At 40.1% G+C, this 12,018-nt stretch overlaps 3 protein-coding genes and 1 non-coding gene across 4 annotated transcripts; 1 reads left to right on the plus strand and 3 right to left on the minus strand.

The window, feature by feature from the left end:
• Nucleotides 1-47: 47 nt before the first annotated feature.
• On the plus strand, nucleotides 48-3,320 carry LOC119984060 (tubulin beta-1 chain). The gene is made up of 3 exons (XM_038827822.1): nucleotides 48-534; nucleotides 1,630-1,899; nucleotides 2,305-3,320. Exons 1-3 carry the CDS (start codon nucleotides 141-143, stop codon nucleotides 2,982-2,984), a joined length of 1,344 nt encoding a protein of 447 aa, XP_038683750.1. The 5' UTR covers nucleotides 48-140; the 3' UTR covers nucleotides 2,985-3,320.
• A 577-nt stretch (nucleotides 3,321-3,897) lies between these two features.
• Nucleotides 3,898-7,361, minus strand: LOC119984059 (oxalate--CoA ligase). Its single transcript, XM_038827821.1, has 4 exons — nucleotides 7,032-7,361; nucleotides 5,861-6,908; nucleotides 5,037-5,140; nucleotides 3,898-4,360 (listed from the first exon to the last, which is right to left on the minus strand). Exons 1-4 carry the CDS (start codon nucleotides 7,230-7,232, stop codon nucleotides 4,178-4,180), a joined length of 1,536 nt encoding a protein of 511 aa, XP_038683749.1. The 5' UTR covers nucleotides 7,233-7,361; the 3' UTR covers nucleotides 3,898-4,177.
• A 537-nt stretch (nucleotides 7,362-7,898) lies between these two features.
• Nucleotides 7,899-9,379, minus strand: LOC119984498. The gene is made up of 3 exons (XM_038828484.1): nucleotides 9,223-9,379; nucleotides 8,520-8,846; nucleotides 7,899-8,405 (listed from the first exon to the last, which is right to left on the minus strand). Exons 1-3 carry the CDS (start codon nucleotides 9,296-9,298, stop codon nucleotides 8,221-8,223), a joined length of 588 nt encoding a protein of 195 aa, XP_038684412.1. The 5' UTR covers nucleotides 9,299-9,379; the 3' UTR covers nucleotides 7,899-8,220.
• Nucleotides 9,380-11,879: 2,500 nt separating this feature from the next.
• Nucleotides 11,880-11,951, minus strand: TRNAC-GCA. Its single transcript has one exon. It is a non-coding gene; the product is annotated as a tRNA-Cys (tRNA).
• Nucleotides 11,952-12,018: the final 67 nt, after the last annotated feature.

Below are 12,018 nucleotides of genomic sequence, written 5' to 3' on the forward strand. Positions count from 1 at the left end.
ACGCGCCGTTACGCCCTTGCTATATAAGCCTGGGCTCCCCAACCAGTCACACTCCAAAACTCAGTTGCCTCTCTTTTCTCTCGCAATCCCTCTCTTCTCTGACCTCAGACTAGCTCTCTTTCTCGAACACCGTTTGCAAGATGCGTGAAATCCTTCACATCCAAGGAGGCCAATGTGGCAACCAAATCGGAGCCAAGTTTTGGGAGGTGGTTTGCGCTGAGCACGGGATCGACTCGACGGGGCGGTACCAGGGGGACACAGATCTGCAACTGGAGCGAGTGAATGTGTACTACAACGAAGCCAGTTGCGGAAGGTTTGTTCCCCGAGCCGTGCTTATGGATCTGGAGCCAGGCACCATGGACAGCGTCAGATCTGGGCCTTACGGTCAGATATTCAGGCCAGATAACTTCGTCTTCGGGCAGTCCGGGGCCGGAAACAATTGGGCGAAGGGACATTATACCGAGGGGGCTGAGTTGATCGACTCGGTGCTTGATGTGGTCAGGAAGGAGGCGGAAAATTGCGACTGTTTGCAAGGTATTGTGTTGCATATAGCAAGTACTTTGGTTCTGTACTTTCAATTTGGCCTTGGATTTGTATTTCTGGTGTTTTCATGTGGTGCAGATTGAGAAGAAATTGTGCCTTTTAGTTTTACTTGAATGTCTTTGATTCTGTATCTCAAGTTCTGATGGGTTGTCTGTGCCATACTTTTGTGAGTTTGTCTATTCGTTGATATTTAGATTTTAAGGTGGCTTGAAGTCCAATTTGACTAAAGGTTGTGATCTGCTGCTAGACATAATTGTTTTCTTTCCCTGTTTATCTAAAAGTAGTTCTGGAAATCGCGACAGCTGACATGAATTTGATGATTTTGTACCTAAAGTAATTTTACAATTTTTTCAGTGCTTATTTGAGCATAATTCCGTAATAGATTGCCTATATGGTTAAGAAATCTTGTATCATGTTTCCTGTAGTCTTCGAATATATATCTGGAAGTCTCCGCTAGTCTTACTGTTGCTATTCTAGAACAATGTTACGTTGTAGTTTTGGAGATGTTTGGTTCTCGTATTTTTTGCATAATTATAACAGTTCTATATCATTGGCGCATCAAATGTTTATGGTTCCGAGTTTTGTGCTTGTTAAGATATTGCTTCAAATGTTGCTTAGGTTTCTGCAATCTTTTGGGGTGTGGTGTATTTTTGTGTTTTTCATGAGGAGAGCTTGTTAGAAATACCGTATGATTCTAATTATAAGATGAACTATTGGAGGTTTGCAGGAAATTCAACTTAAAGTAACAATGAATAAGTTTTTTTAGTTGAATGTTGATATCTATGCTACAAGGTGGAGTTGAGACTGATATTACAAATGGTCTATTTGCTTCAATTAGTCAGTGTTGGCTATCGAAAACTTTTCATATGGTATGTGGAACAATTAGTGGATGCATTTGTTTTTGTCATTTTGTTCTTTTTTCATCTGTTTTCCTGCAACCAAATTGTGAGAGTTTTTAAAATATTTTCTTCTGCATTGTGTAATTGATTATTGATGCCATTCATTCTTCCCTCTTTTTACAGTGAACTTCCAGTGTTGTTAGTCTTACTTGTTTGGAAGCTTGAGTTCATGTTTGTTCTCTTCCAGGGTTTCAAGTTTGCCATTCTTTGGGAGGTGGAACTGGTTCAGGCATGGGAACCCTCCTCATTTCCAAGATCAGAGAAGAGTATCCCGATAGAATGATGCTCACCTTCTCTGTCTTCCCATCCCCCAAGGTGTCTGATACTGTTGTCGAACCTTATAATGCGACTCTCTCAGTGCACCAGCTTGTTGAGAATGCAGATGAATGCATGGTTTTGGACAATGAAGCTCTATATGACATCTGCTTCCGTACTCTTAAGCTTACGACTCCAAGCTGTAAGTTATTGAGGTTCTCCCTTGTGTGGCTTTGTTTTCTGTGTTGAATTGTTTTGTCACGATGCGCTGTGCCAATATGAGAAGTTGTGCATGTCTTTACTTTGAGGAGCAGGGTGTAGAACTAATTTTTAGGATTAAATTGAATGAACATTAATGTTTTCTCTTAGTTGCGAAAGAATCTAATAGTGTGCTATGATGGTTAAAGCATCATCTCATTGTACTGATAGTGTTATTTAAGGCAATGGAAAAGAATCATTTCATTGTACTGATAGTGATATTCAATTTAGAGAATCATGTGCTACCTCAGAGTGTACCGCTACAAACGTAATTAAGTGGGGTTCATTATTGGGCACACATCATGTTCTGACATTCAATTCACACTAACCACTATTTACCTCAACGCAGTTGGAGATTTGAATCACCTCATTTCTGCTACAATGAGTGGTGTAACTTGCTGCCTTCGCTTCCCTGGCCAACTAAACTCAGACCTCCGCAAGCTTGCTGTTAATCTCATTCCATTCCCTAGGTTACACTTTTTCATGGTTGGGTTTGCTCCACTCACATCTCGTGGGTCTCAGCAGTACAGGGCTCTTACCGTTCCTGAGCTTACTCAGCAAATGTGGGATGCAAAGAACATGATGTGTGCAGCTGATCCTCGCCATGGCCGGTATTTGACTGCTTCTGCCATGTTCCGAGGGAAGATGAGCACTAAAGAAGTTGATGAACAAATGATTAATGTGCAGAACAAGAACTCATCCTACTTTGTGGAGTGGATACCTAACAATGTGAAATCTACTGTATGTGATATTCCGCCTACTGGATTGAAAATGGCGTCGACGTTCATTGGAAACTCCACTTCAATCCAGGAGATGTTCCGAAGAGTGAGTGAGCAGTTCACAGCTATGTTCCGCAGAAAGGCTTTCTTGCATTGGTACACTGGAGAGGGCATGGACGAGATGGAGTTTACTGAGGCTGAGAGCAACATGAATGATCTTGTTTCTGAATACCAACAATATCAAGATGCAACTGCTGATGAAGAAGGATATGATTATGATGAAGATGAGGAAATTCAGGAGGATGCCTGAGTGCTGGTTTTCTGCCCTGCTGTCATGTACTTTCAGAGTGGTGAGTGTGTCTGCTCTTATATACCTAAATACCTTATTTTGGACTTGGATCTGTTTTGCTGGTATCTTAGCTTCTGTTTTCGTTTCAAGCTTTAGTTTAGAGAGTAGTATTGTTTTAGTTGTGGTTTTTGCAGTTTGTTGATGGCCCGTGCTTAGATTGCTGAAATACTGTATTATGATGGGTGTGTTTTACTTGGTATGTCATTATTTCATCTAAATCCCAGCTGACAAGACTGTCCAAGCTTCGGAAGACGTCCAAAACAATAGTATCATGGGTATGCCAGACAGTTTGTTTGCAGGTTGTAGTTCCATTAGACTGGCATTAGTTTTTAAGTTTTTGTTTGTGGGCAATCTGATTTATTTTTTGAAAAGTAACCTCTTCTTGAATGCTGAGTGTGTTGTTTGGGCAAGAGAGGTTGAAACGTTTGTTTTTGGCAGCTTAATGGAAATTAGATTTGTATTGGCGACCTTAAAATTCTAGACCTCATAAAACCCTGGGCCTGTGCTGGGATTAGAATTTATATCAAAATTGGGCTTGTGGGCGGGCCTGGGCCTTCAGCCTTTGATGAGTTGAAGCCTCGTACTGGACTTTCCTACATAGACCATGGGGCAAGTGAAAGTGGGGTTTTCTGAAACATTTTAATAGAGCGAGGAGTTTGGGTTAGATCAGCTAGACAGGCCATGTATATCCATTCTGGGGCATATGAGGAGGGTTCCGAAGCACTTATCCTTGCAAGGGCATGTCACCCAGAAAATCATTGTTTCGTCTATTCTGCCTTTGAGCCGATTAACAATCTTTCCTTCACTTGTTCTTGAAAACATGCTAAACTAGCAAACAAAAAGTAAAGGCTGCTCAAAATTTTAGCGTACTGGATGGTTGATTGAAAAACCTTTATTTCAATAGTTTCGGATACCATCCAATTATATCAAGAGTAAGATGACAAAAAGAAAAAAAGGAAAAATAAAAACAGCACACGAAACTTTGAACCTGTTGAATTTTGCCTAGCAAGTGATTCTTCTTCTTATTTGTTCACTAATAAAACATAACTCCATAAATAAATTGATGCTTTTTTCCCTTATCAGTTGTCCTGAGAAAAGGGTATAGAAAATACCGCATTGTAGGTTCCAAACTTCTGAAGTTCTGCAGTTTAGTTTCATGCAAGGAAGTGCTGTGCTACGATCCTGCGTTGGATTTTTCCACTAGCTGTCTTGGGTAGAGAATCAGTGATGAAAACCTTCTTAGGGACCTTGAATGCTGCTAAATTCTTCTTGCAAAATCTCGTCACATCCGCCTCATCAATATTTGATCCTTCTCTGGGAATAATTGCGCAGTTTATCTATTAAAAACACATGTATCCTCAAGGTAATTAGTACTTCCTTTAACTGGGAAGAGAACTATATGATGGCTGAAATTTTAGACGACAAAAGAAGAGAGAACAATGTGAACCCACACTCACACAGAAGTATACCAATTGTGTTGTATGCGGAGAAAGAAAATGGAAAATACAGTGCTAAAGATGTGTGCAGACGTGACCGAGTTTGTTGGGAATGAATCTTTCAAGAAGGGGACTCTCCATATGCGACTTATAAGGTATTTAGGGAGAATTCAGTTATTCCGGATTTATAGACCAAAGACACATCATTCCTCGTCAAAAAATTCCTTATGCGTGCATGCTACAGGTCAAGTAAGGACACCAATCAAAGTTTCAAGATTTCTGGTAAATGTCACCATCATGGCAGGCGCAATGTCATCAAAAGAGTGTAAAAGCGTGCCACTTGTGTGTGTGTGTCCCACCAGGGAGATGGTTGATAAAAGTAAGGCTAATGTGCAGTCAGCCAAAACCACTGACGTTCAATCCGATTGCACAACAATATTTAATCAAGAGTTAAATGACACATAAAAAAGCGTGTGCAACCAAACCAAACTAAAAAAGTAATTGGTTGCATGACTCACAAAAAATTATTCAATCATGAACATACAATTACAGGAAAATAAAAGTTAATTAATCTTACCTCTTCTCCGTATTTGTCATCAGGAACTCCAAAAGCAACTGCTTGTGAAATATCGGGATGAGACAAAAGGACCGCATCCACTTCAATTGGTGATATTTTCTCCCCTAAAATTGAAAAAAAAAATCAACATATCTGTAGTTTTTCTTGGTCACCATTTAAATAAATACTTGATTATTGTGGCATCGATCTGATCATGTGGCTACCACGATATTTAGTTTCCCAAAAGCAGGGCGAATTAAAAAAAAACACCAAATTAACATGTGGCGTTTGCTAACAAGTGTGAAGTTAGAATAAAATATCTCAGAGACACTGGAAAGCGATTTTTTATGCTGAAATTTGTGATATAAACAGTTAAGAGGGAAAAAAAAAATACGAGTGTTTTTTCAACCATAATTTATTAATCATTGTCTTAAAAGACTAATGAAATATTTGATTGATGAAAGTGCTCTGTGACCTTCGACGCAAAGGAAAACTTGTACTTTCTTAGAACTCCCTGAGAAAGGACGTTTTGGTGATTGTCAGTGCATTAAAAATAGTTAAGAAAGGCAAGCTAAAGCGCTAAACTGCCAAAGCCAACTAGCCAGGTCACTGTCAAGCCACTCTCTTAGTACATGGTAATCAAGAAAGGTCCAAATACTATATTTTTTTGAAAAGCAAGTTCCGAAGGTACACATATGAGCCCTTTGCCTAATAGCCAAGGCACTCGTGACTCGTCACCATGAAGACAGTACTAGAAAAAAACAACTTATTTTAGTTTTGGGAACCTAACATCTCATTGGTTTTACCATAAAAGCATAAACAAAAAGATATACTGATATACTAACCTCCACGGTTGATGAGCTCTTTAATACGGCCAACAAGATGCAAATACCCATCCGAGTCAAAGTACCCGAGATCTCCGGTATGAAGCCACCCGAATTGAAATGCAGCCTTGTTGGCCTCCAGATTATTTTTGTATCCTTTGGTCACATTTGCTCCTCTAATACACACTTCACCACTACTTCCTTCCTCTTGTTCCACACCATTCTCATCCAGTATTGCCATCTCTTGACCCACGGGTTTACCCACTGACCCTGGCTTATGCGGGCCGTCTTCCGGTAATGGATTTGAACACATCAAATGACTCGCCTCCGTCATCGCATACGCCTCCAACACTGGCGCGCCAAATGAATCTTCTAGCCGAGACAAAATGACAGGCGCCAATGATGCGCTGCAGGTTCTGATGAACCGGAGCTTTGGGTATACGGATTCCGGGTTATTCGAATGGCGGTCCAATATGATCTGGTGGATTGTGGGGACCGCTGTGTACCATGTCGCATTGAATTGATTCATGTCGGACCAGAAGGTTGAAGTCGAGAACCTTCCAGCTGCTGGAAGCGCCACGGATGCTCCGGCTCCGAGTGAGCTCAGCAAGCCGGCTAGCAATCCGTGAACGTGAAATAACGGAAGGACGATAACTGTTGAATCTGATTCCGAAAGTTTGTACACTGATTTAATGTTCTGCACGGAAGAGGCTAAGTTAAGCTGAGTCAGAGGAACTCCTTTCGGCCGGCTCGTGGTGCCAGATGTATGGAGAAATAGCGCCACGTCGGTAGGATCGTTAACGAGTTTGGATACCGAGTTGTGGTCTGGCTCGGACTGATTTAGTGAGAGAACGAGTTCGGAATCGGCATCAGGAAGGAAGGCGGTGGCGTGAGAAATGTTGAGCTTCGAGGCCGCGGCTTGAGCCGCTTTGTTTCCTTCTTGTGACGTCAGTAAAAGCTTCGACTCTGAGTCGGACAGGTAAAACTCGAACTCCTCCGGTGTGTAAGCCTGATTAAGCGGCGCCGCCGTGGCTCTAGCTCGAATCACGGCCAAAAACATAATTACAGACTGCAAGTACCAAACAAGCAGTTAAAGACACATGATTTCAATTTTCGTTTCCGTCGCTTTCTCACAAGCCAAAAGCACAAATGCATAACAGAATTTACAAAAAAAAAACCTAATCAGACTAACCTCAACAGTGTTTGGAAACGTAAGCGCAACGACATCGCCGGATTTGATTCCGGAAGCAATGAGCCTGGAAGCGGTAATTTCAACTAGTTCCTGAAGCCGTGCGTGCGTCAAATCGAACTTTCCGGAGACAGCCACAGCTCTCCTTGACGGAAATTCTACGGCGACGCGTTTCAACAAACCTGTCAACGTGAGACTCTCCATGTGTTTCTATCGGCGTTGCCCTAGCAGAAATCGATCAAGATAAGAACGAGAGACAGAGAGTAGAAGATTCGATTCGAGAGGAAGAGGAATGGCCAAAACGATCACGTTATGTATGCTGCGTCGAGTAAGGAGCGTGTGAAGATTATATGGGCGATGGCTCAGCGAAGGCAAGATTTGGGGAAGGTTTGCTACGTGGCGAGGTTAAAAGAGTACTGTCGGGAGATATTATCCTCTGTAGCGATGCTTACTATATCTCTGATGTTTCGTATAACGAAAGAACGTTTCGGATTTCAATTTTGCCTTTAGCGGATTTTTCTTTTTAGGCGACAGTGGTTAGAATAATGTTTGATATTCATTTAATGTTTAGGGTTGGATGTAGAGTGTTGGATGTGCTATTAAACAATAAAAAAATAAAAAAGAAATAGAATTTTAAGAAATTATATTTATTATTATATTAGAAAATGATATTGAGATGCACCCCCAATCTTTCTTTCGGTTGGTCATGACTGGGTGCGCCTAAGAGTGAAATTTGGTTTTGGCTTCCTCTACAGCCTCAGATTATATAATATTATTCTCTGTTTTGATATTATCCATGAAGTGATAGGAAGGTTCTGGAAAGGATGTTGTTGAAATCCATCGAAATAAAGCAAATTAAGAGAGAATAAATTGTTCAGGAATAAATTAAGCAGAAAGCAGTATATTTATATAGGCCACGGCCACACAACCTTTTGTAAGATAAAAACTCATAAAAGATGCAAACTCTACCTAATAATCACTCTGGAGCAACACCTTATTGATTGGACCCAACAGGCCCGTCCAAGCCCATGGCCTTCATGCATAGAGCACTTAAGCCCGGCCCGGCCCGGCCCGGCTCAGCCCAGCCAATTCATAATAAATCGGTGCCACTTTCTTATTATATGCTATAAATTCTATAGATAGTCGTAGACACACATATATATTTCTTTCTTTTGCCTTTCCTCGGCAAGAATTAATAATAAGGTGCCTCTGCCGTAGCAACCGTGTACTTGTCAGAGTAAATTGGTCCTGGAGCACCGACGAGCTTTCCATGGTGTATTTGTCCTGACGCAACGTGACCAGAGCTTCGGATTTCGGCCATTCCTCTGCGCACATTTCCTCCTTCTTGTGTCTCGCACAATTTTGGAAGGAACACACCTGCCACAAACAATTAAAGACCAAATTAAACTATTGAGAATGATTTTAGGACATTAGTGAACTGCTGTTTGATTCAGAGAACTTGAATCAATGATTTTGTGGAATGAATTATACCTTCACCGGCGGCAAGGTTGAAGTAGAGATCGACAACGTTGGGGCAGCTGTCATAGCACTGCGGGGAGCAGAGCTTTTGTGTGAAGCGAGATTCAAGCAGAGAGTCTGATGAGATTCCGAGTGCTTTCCGGTCAAGACCACATGCTTTGAGGCACTGATCAGTCTCAACCCAATTCCTTAACCTGTCTGCCTCAATTTCTGATGTGCGGCATGTGTACGCCTCCTCTCCGCTCCTCCTCACTTGCTTTTCCAGCACACACCTCTTTCCCGTCGACGATATCGCATAGGCGCATGTGTCTTGGTCGAGATTCTCACATGTTATTTCTCCTGCAAATCGAACAATTCAGGTGGAGGTTAATTAACTTTCAATTGGTATTAAATAATTTTTGGTAACCGAGCAACCACCTCCCAGCATTGCCGATGTCAAAATAATCCGTAGTTTATTGGCCACAGGTAAGACTGGGGCGAGACCCGTAAGAGTGAAAATAGAGCTCATAAACCCTTTTTGGAAGTGAACTCTAAAGCCCACAAGACCAGAAAAACAATAGGAAAATACTTCCATCTGGTTTGAACTTTATACATTTGCGGAAATGCATAATCAACTATCCACCCTAAACCTAGAGATATAACCAATTGAACTATTCTTTTGTGGTTTTGGTATTAAACATGCTATTGAAATTTCGGTATTACAAGTTACAATTACCTAGAGTGCATTGGACACAGAGGAGAAGTGCAAGTGCTAGGATTGCGAAGGTCTTGAAGCCAAAATCGGAAGCCATGGGGACAAGTTTAGTGGGAAGAATTGTAATTTAGTTTCTGATACAAGTGATGTAGTTGTGGAGATCTACGTGTGTGTGGAGGGGTATTTATAGTTCCTTCATTGAGGTAAAGAGTATGAAGTTTCAATATGAAAATTGACAGGAACCCTACTTTGGACTGACTTGAAACGAATCCTTAGTCGTTGGAACATTGACATTTGAAAGGAGCGTGCGGGTAGGGTCGGGATCAAAGTGTTTTAGCAGTAAAAAACATGAAGTAGCACCATCAATGGCGAGTGTCTGCCGCGTTCTGTTGCTTAATTATCTCTAACTACTATCTTTAGCTTAATTATTACTGCCTCACACAAATTAAATTATTATTCATCCCTAATTATCAATTCCTAGTTTTCCATAGTCATAAATTTTGAGTAAAAACTCTGAATTCATGGATTTTGTTAGAAAGTCCATGCCAAACATTACAAATTAATATTGTCCGTTTTGAGTTAAAAGCATGCACGGTTTTGTTGTTATTGGGACATCGTCATTAGTTTTTAGGCTCAGAAAACGCGTTGGTTGTATGAGAGTCACTGAACGTTTGTTTATATATCTCTTGGTTAAGTTTTGTCAATCCAACATGGGATAAAATCGTAATAGATCTTACCAAGTTAAGCACTATTTATCTCAAAAAAGTAAACTAACTGATTAATTTTTTAAATTATTGAATCACAATTTTTTTTTTCCTTGAGCATAGACCATTTAGGGGAAATGCACATGCTATTGTCCCATGAAACGAAAGGATGAAGAAAGAAGATCACAATGCTTCGCTCAATTTAGGCACAATTTAGTGGCAAGAATGGTTCAAAGTCAAACACAATCATATTAATTTTTTTTTCAGGCTTTTCAACTCCATAATATAAGATGTTGAATTATGATCGACTTCTCTACCCCGTCATTCACGGAGAAAATTTGAAACCGAAGTTTTTGTTCTAACTTAGATGACGTGCTGGTAGCTAGTTACATTAGCCGACCAGTCTTTTGTTTGGAGTTTCGAGTTCCAAAGTTTGGCAGTTCCCATGATTAGGGAGAAATAGTTGGAGATCATGTCCTTAACTTACTATTTTTATCTTTCATTTTTCTCCCCAAACCCCAAAACTTCCGGAAACGAATTATTGGAAGGCAAAATAAACTTTCCATTAGAGTTGGAATCCTAGAATTAGTCAACACTGCCACTTATAAAATTACACCAAACAATTTGTGGGAAACAAAAACGAGATGTTAAAGATCAAAAAAGTTGATAATGATATCCCATTTGTTGAGATAGATGCACTCACGCGCATGATTCAAACTAATTCGTGAGCTTCACATGTTACACATAAAATTTGTACGTACAATTTAAGAGTTGGGATAATTAGAATACCAATTGATAGGATCTCTATCATTACTGAAACAAAATATCCCATCACATGCGATTCACACATTAGGCGTGGGTCTTGTAGGTGGCAGTCATCCTTATTTTTTGTATGATATTTTTACTCGCAGGTTTACAATCCAAACTCAGACTCTCATTCTAGTGGTAGGTATCAAATAACGTGTGGAGAAAAGTATCACTTGGAATGTGACAAATCATTGAACCAAAGAAAGAAAACAAACAATAGTTTGTACTCTATTTTGTCACGAATCCTGGTTTGCTTATTGTGCTGCCTTGATGTGGCCCAGATTGGCAGACTGGACGTGATCTCAGAGGCCCAACGAAGTTAGATTGGGCCTTCAGATAACATCAACCATGAGTCCAATATGAAGGCCATTTCAGAAACTTTTCAGGTTTATTTATTGATCTGCCTTAATGTGGCCCAGATTGGCAGACTGGACGTGATATCGTGGCCCAACGAAATTTAATTGGGCCTTCGGATAACATGAACCATGAGTCCAGTTACAGTCATAGATCTCTCGCTCTCTCTCTCTCTCTCTCTCTCTCTAATCTAAATAAGCCTTCGCAGAGAGTAGGTGTGAAGGATCAGTCAGACTACGGATCTCTTGTTAAGACTAGTGTGATGGGGCAATTGACAATTGATTGCGTCATCTGCAGCAAAACTACTTAGATCGATTGCATCATTTTTAATTTGCCACTAACATCACCACATGAGATTGAGACCATTGGATTTGAATTATAAGAAATGCTAGAATTGTTCTGCCGAGGCTTATAAAAAAAATGCTAGAAAACTGCTAAGATATTTGATAGATTTTGATGCCAATAAGCATTTGGGTAAATCAATAGACCAAGGGCGACTCCATATTCTTCATTAACTTAATTTCCTTACTATTTATTTAAAGAGAAATCAATTCAAGACACAGTCACGTTGGACTTATATGGTAAATCTCGAATACGCGAGCTTTCTCGTATCAAACAATTAAATGACATTCGATCAATGAGGGTGGCTTCAAAAATTTGATGCAGGAGTTGAATTTCCAATCCTTTCATCTGGAAAACATATTTTAATATCCTTTTTTTCTTTCTGAAATGCGTTTCGCATAATTATATTACTTTAAAGAAAAATAAAAAATAAAGGAAATAAAAATTTTGTCAAAAATACAAAATTTAAATAGGGCCCAACCGGGTTCGAACCGGTGACCTCTTGATCTGCAGTCAAATGCTCTACCACTGAGCTATGGACCCAACTGTTGTTGCCCAACTTTCTATTAACATATTAACTTTTATATTCAGAAAACCTAAATCCCATATA

This window comes from Tripterygium wilfordii, chromosome 18, assembly GCF_013401445.1.
Source record: "Tripterygium wilfordii isolate XIE 37 chromosome 18, ASM1340144v1, whole genome shotgun sequence".
NCBI lineage: Eukaryota > Viridiplantae > Streptophyta > Magnoliopsida > Celastrales > Celastraceae > Tripterygium > Tripterygium wilfordii.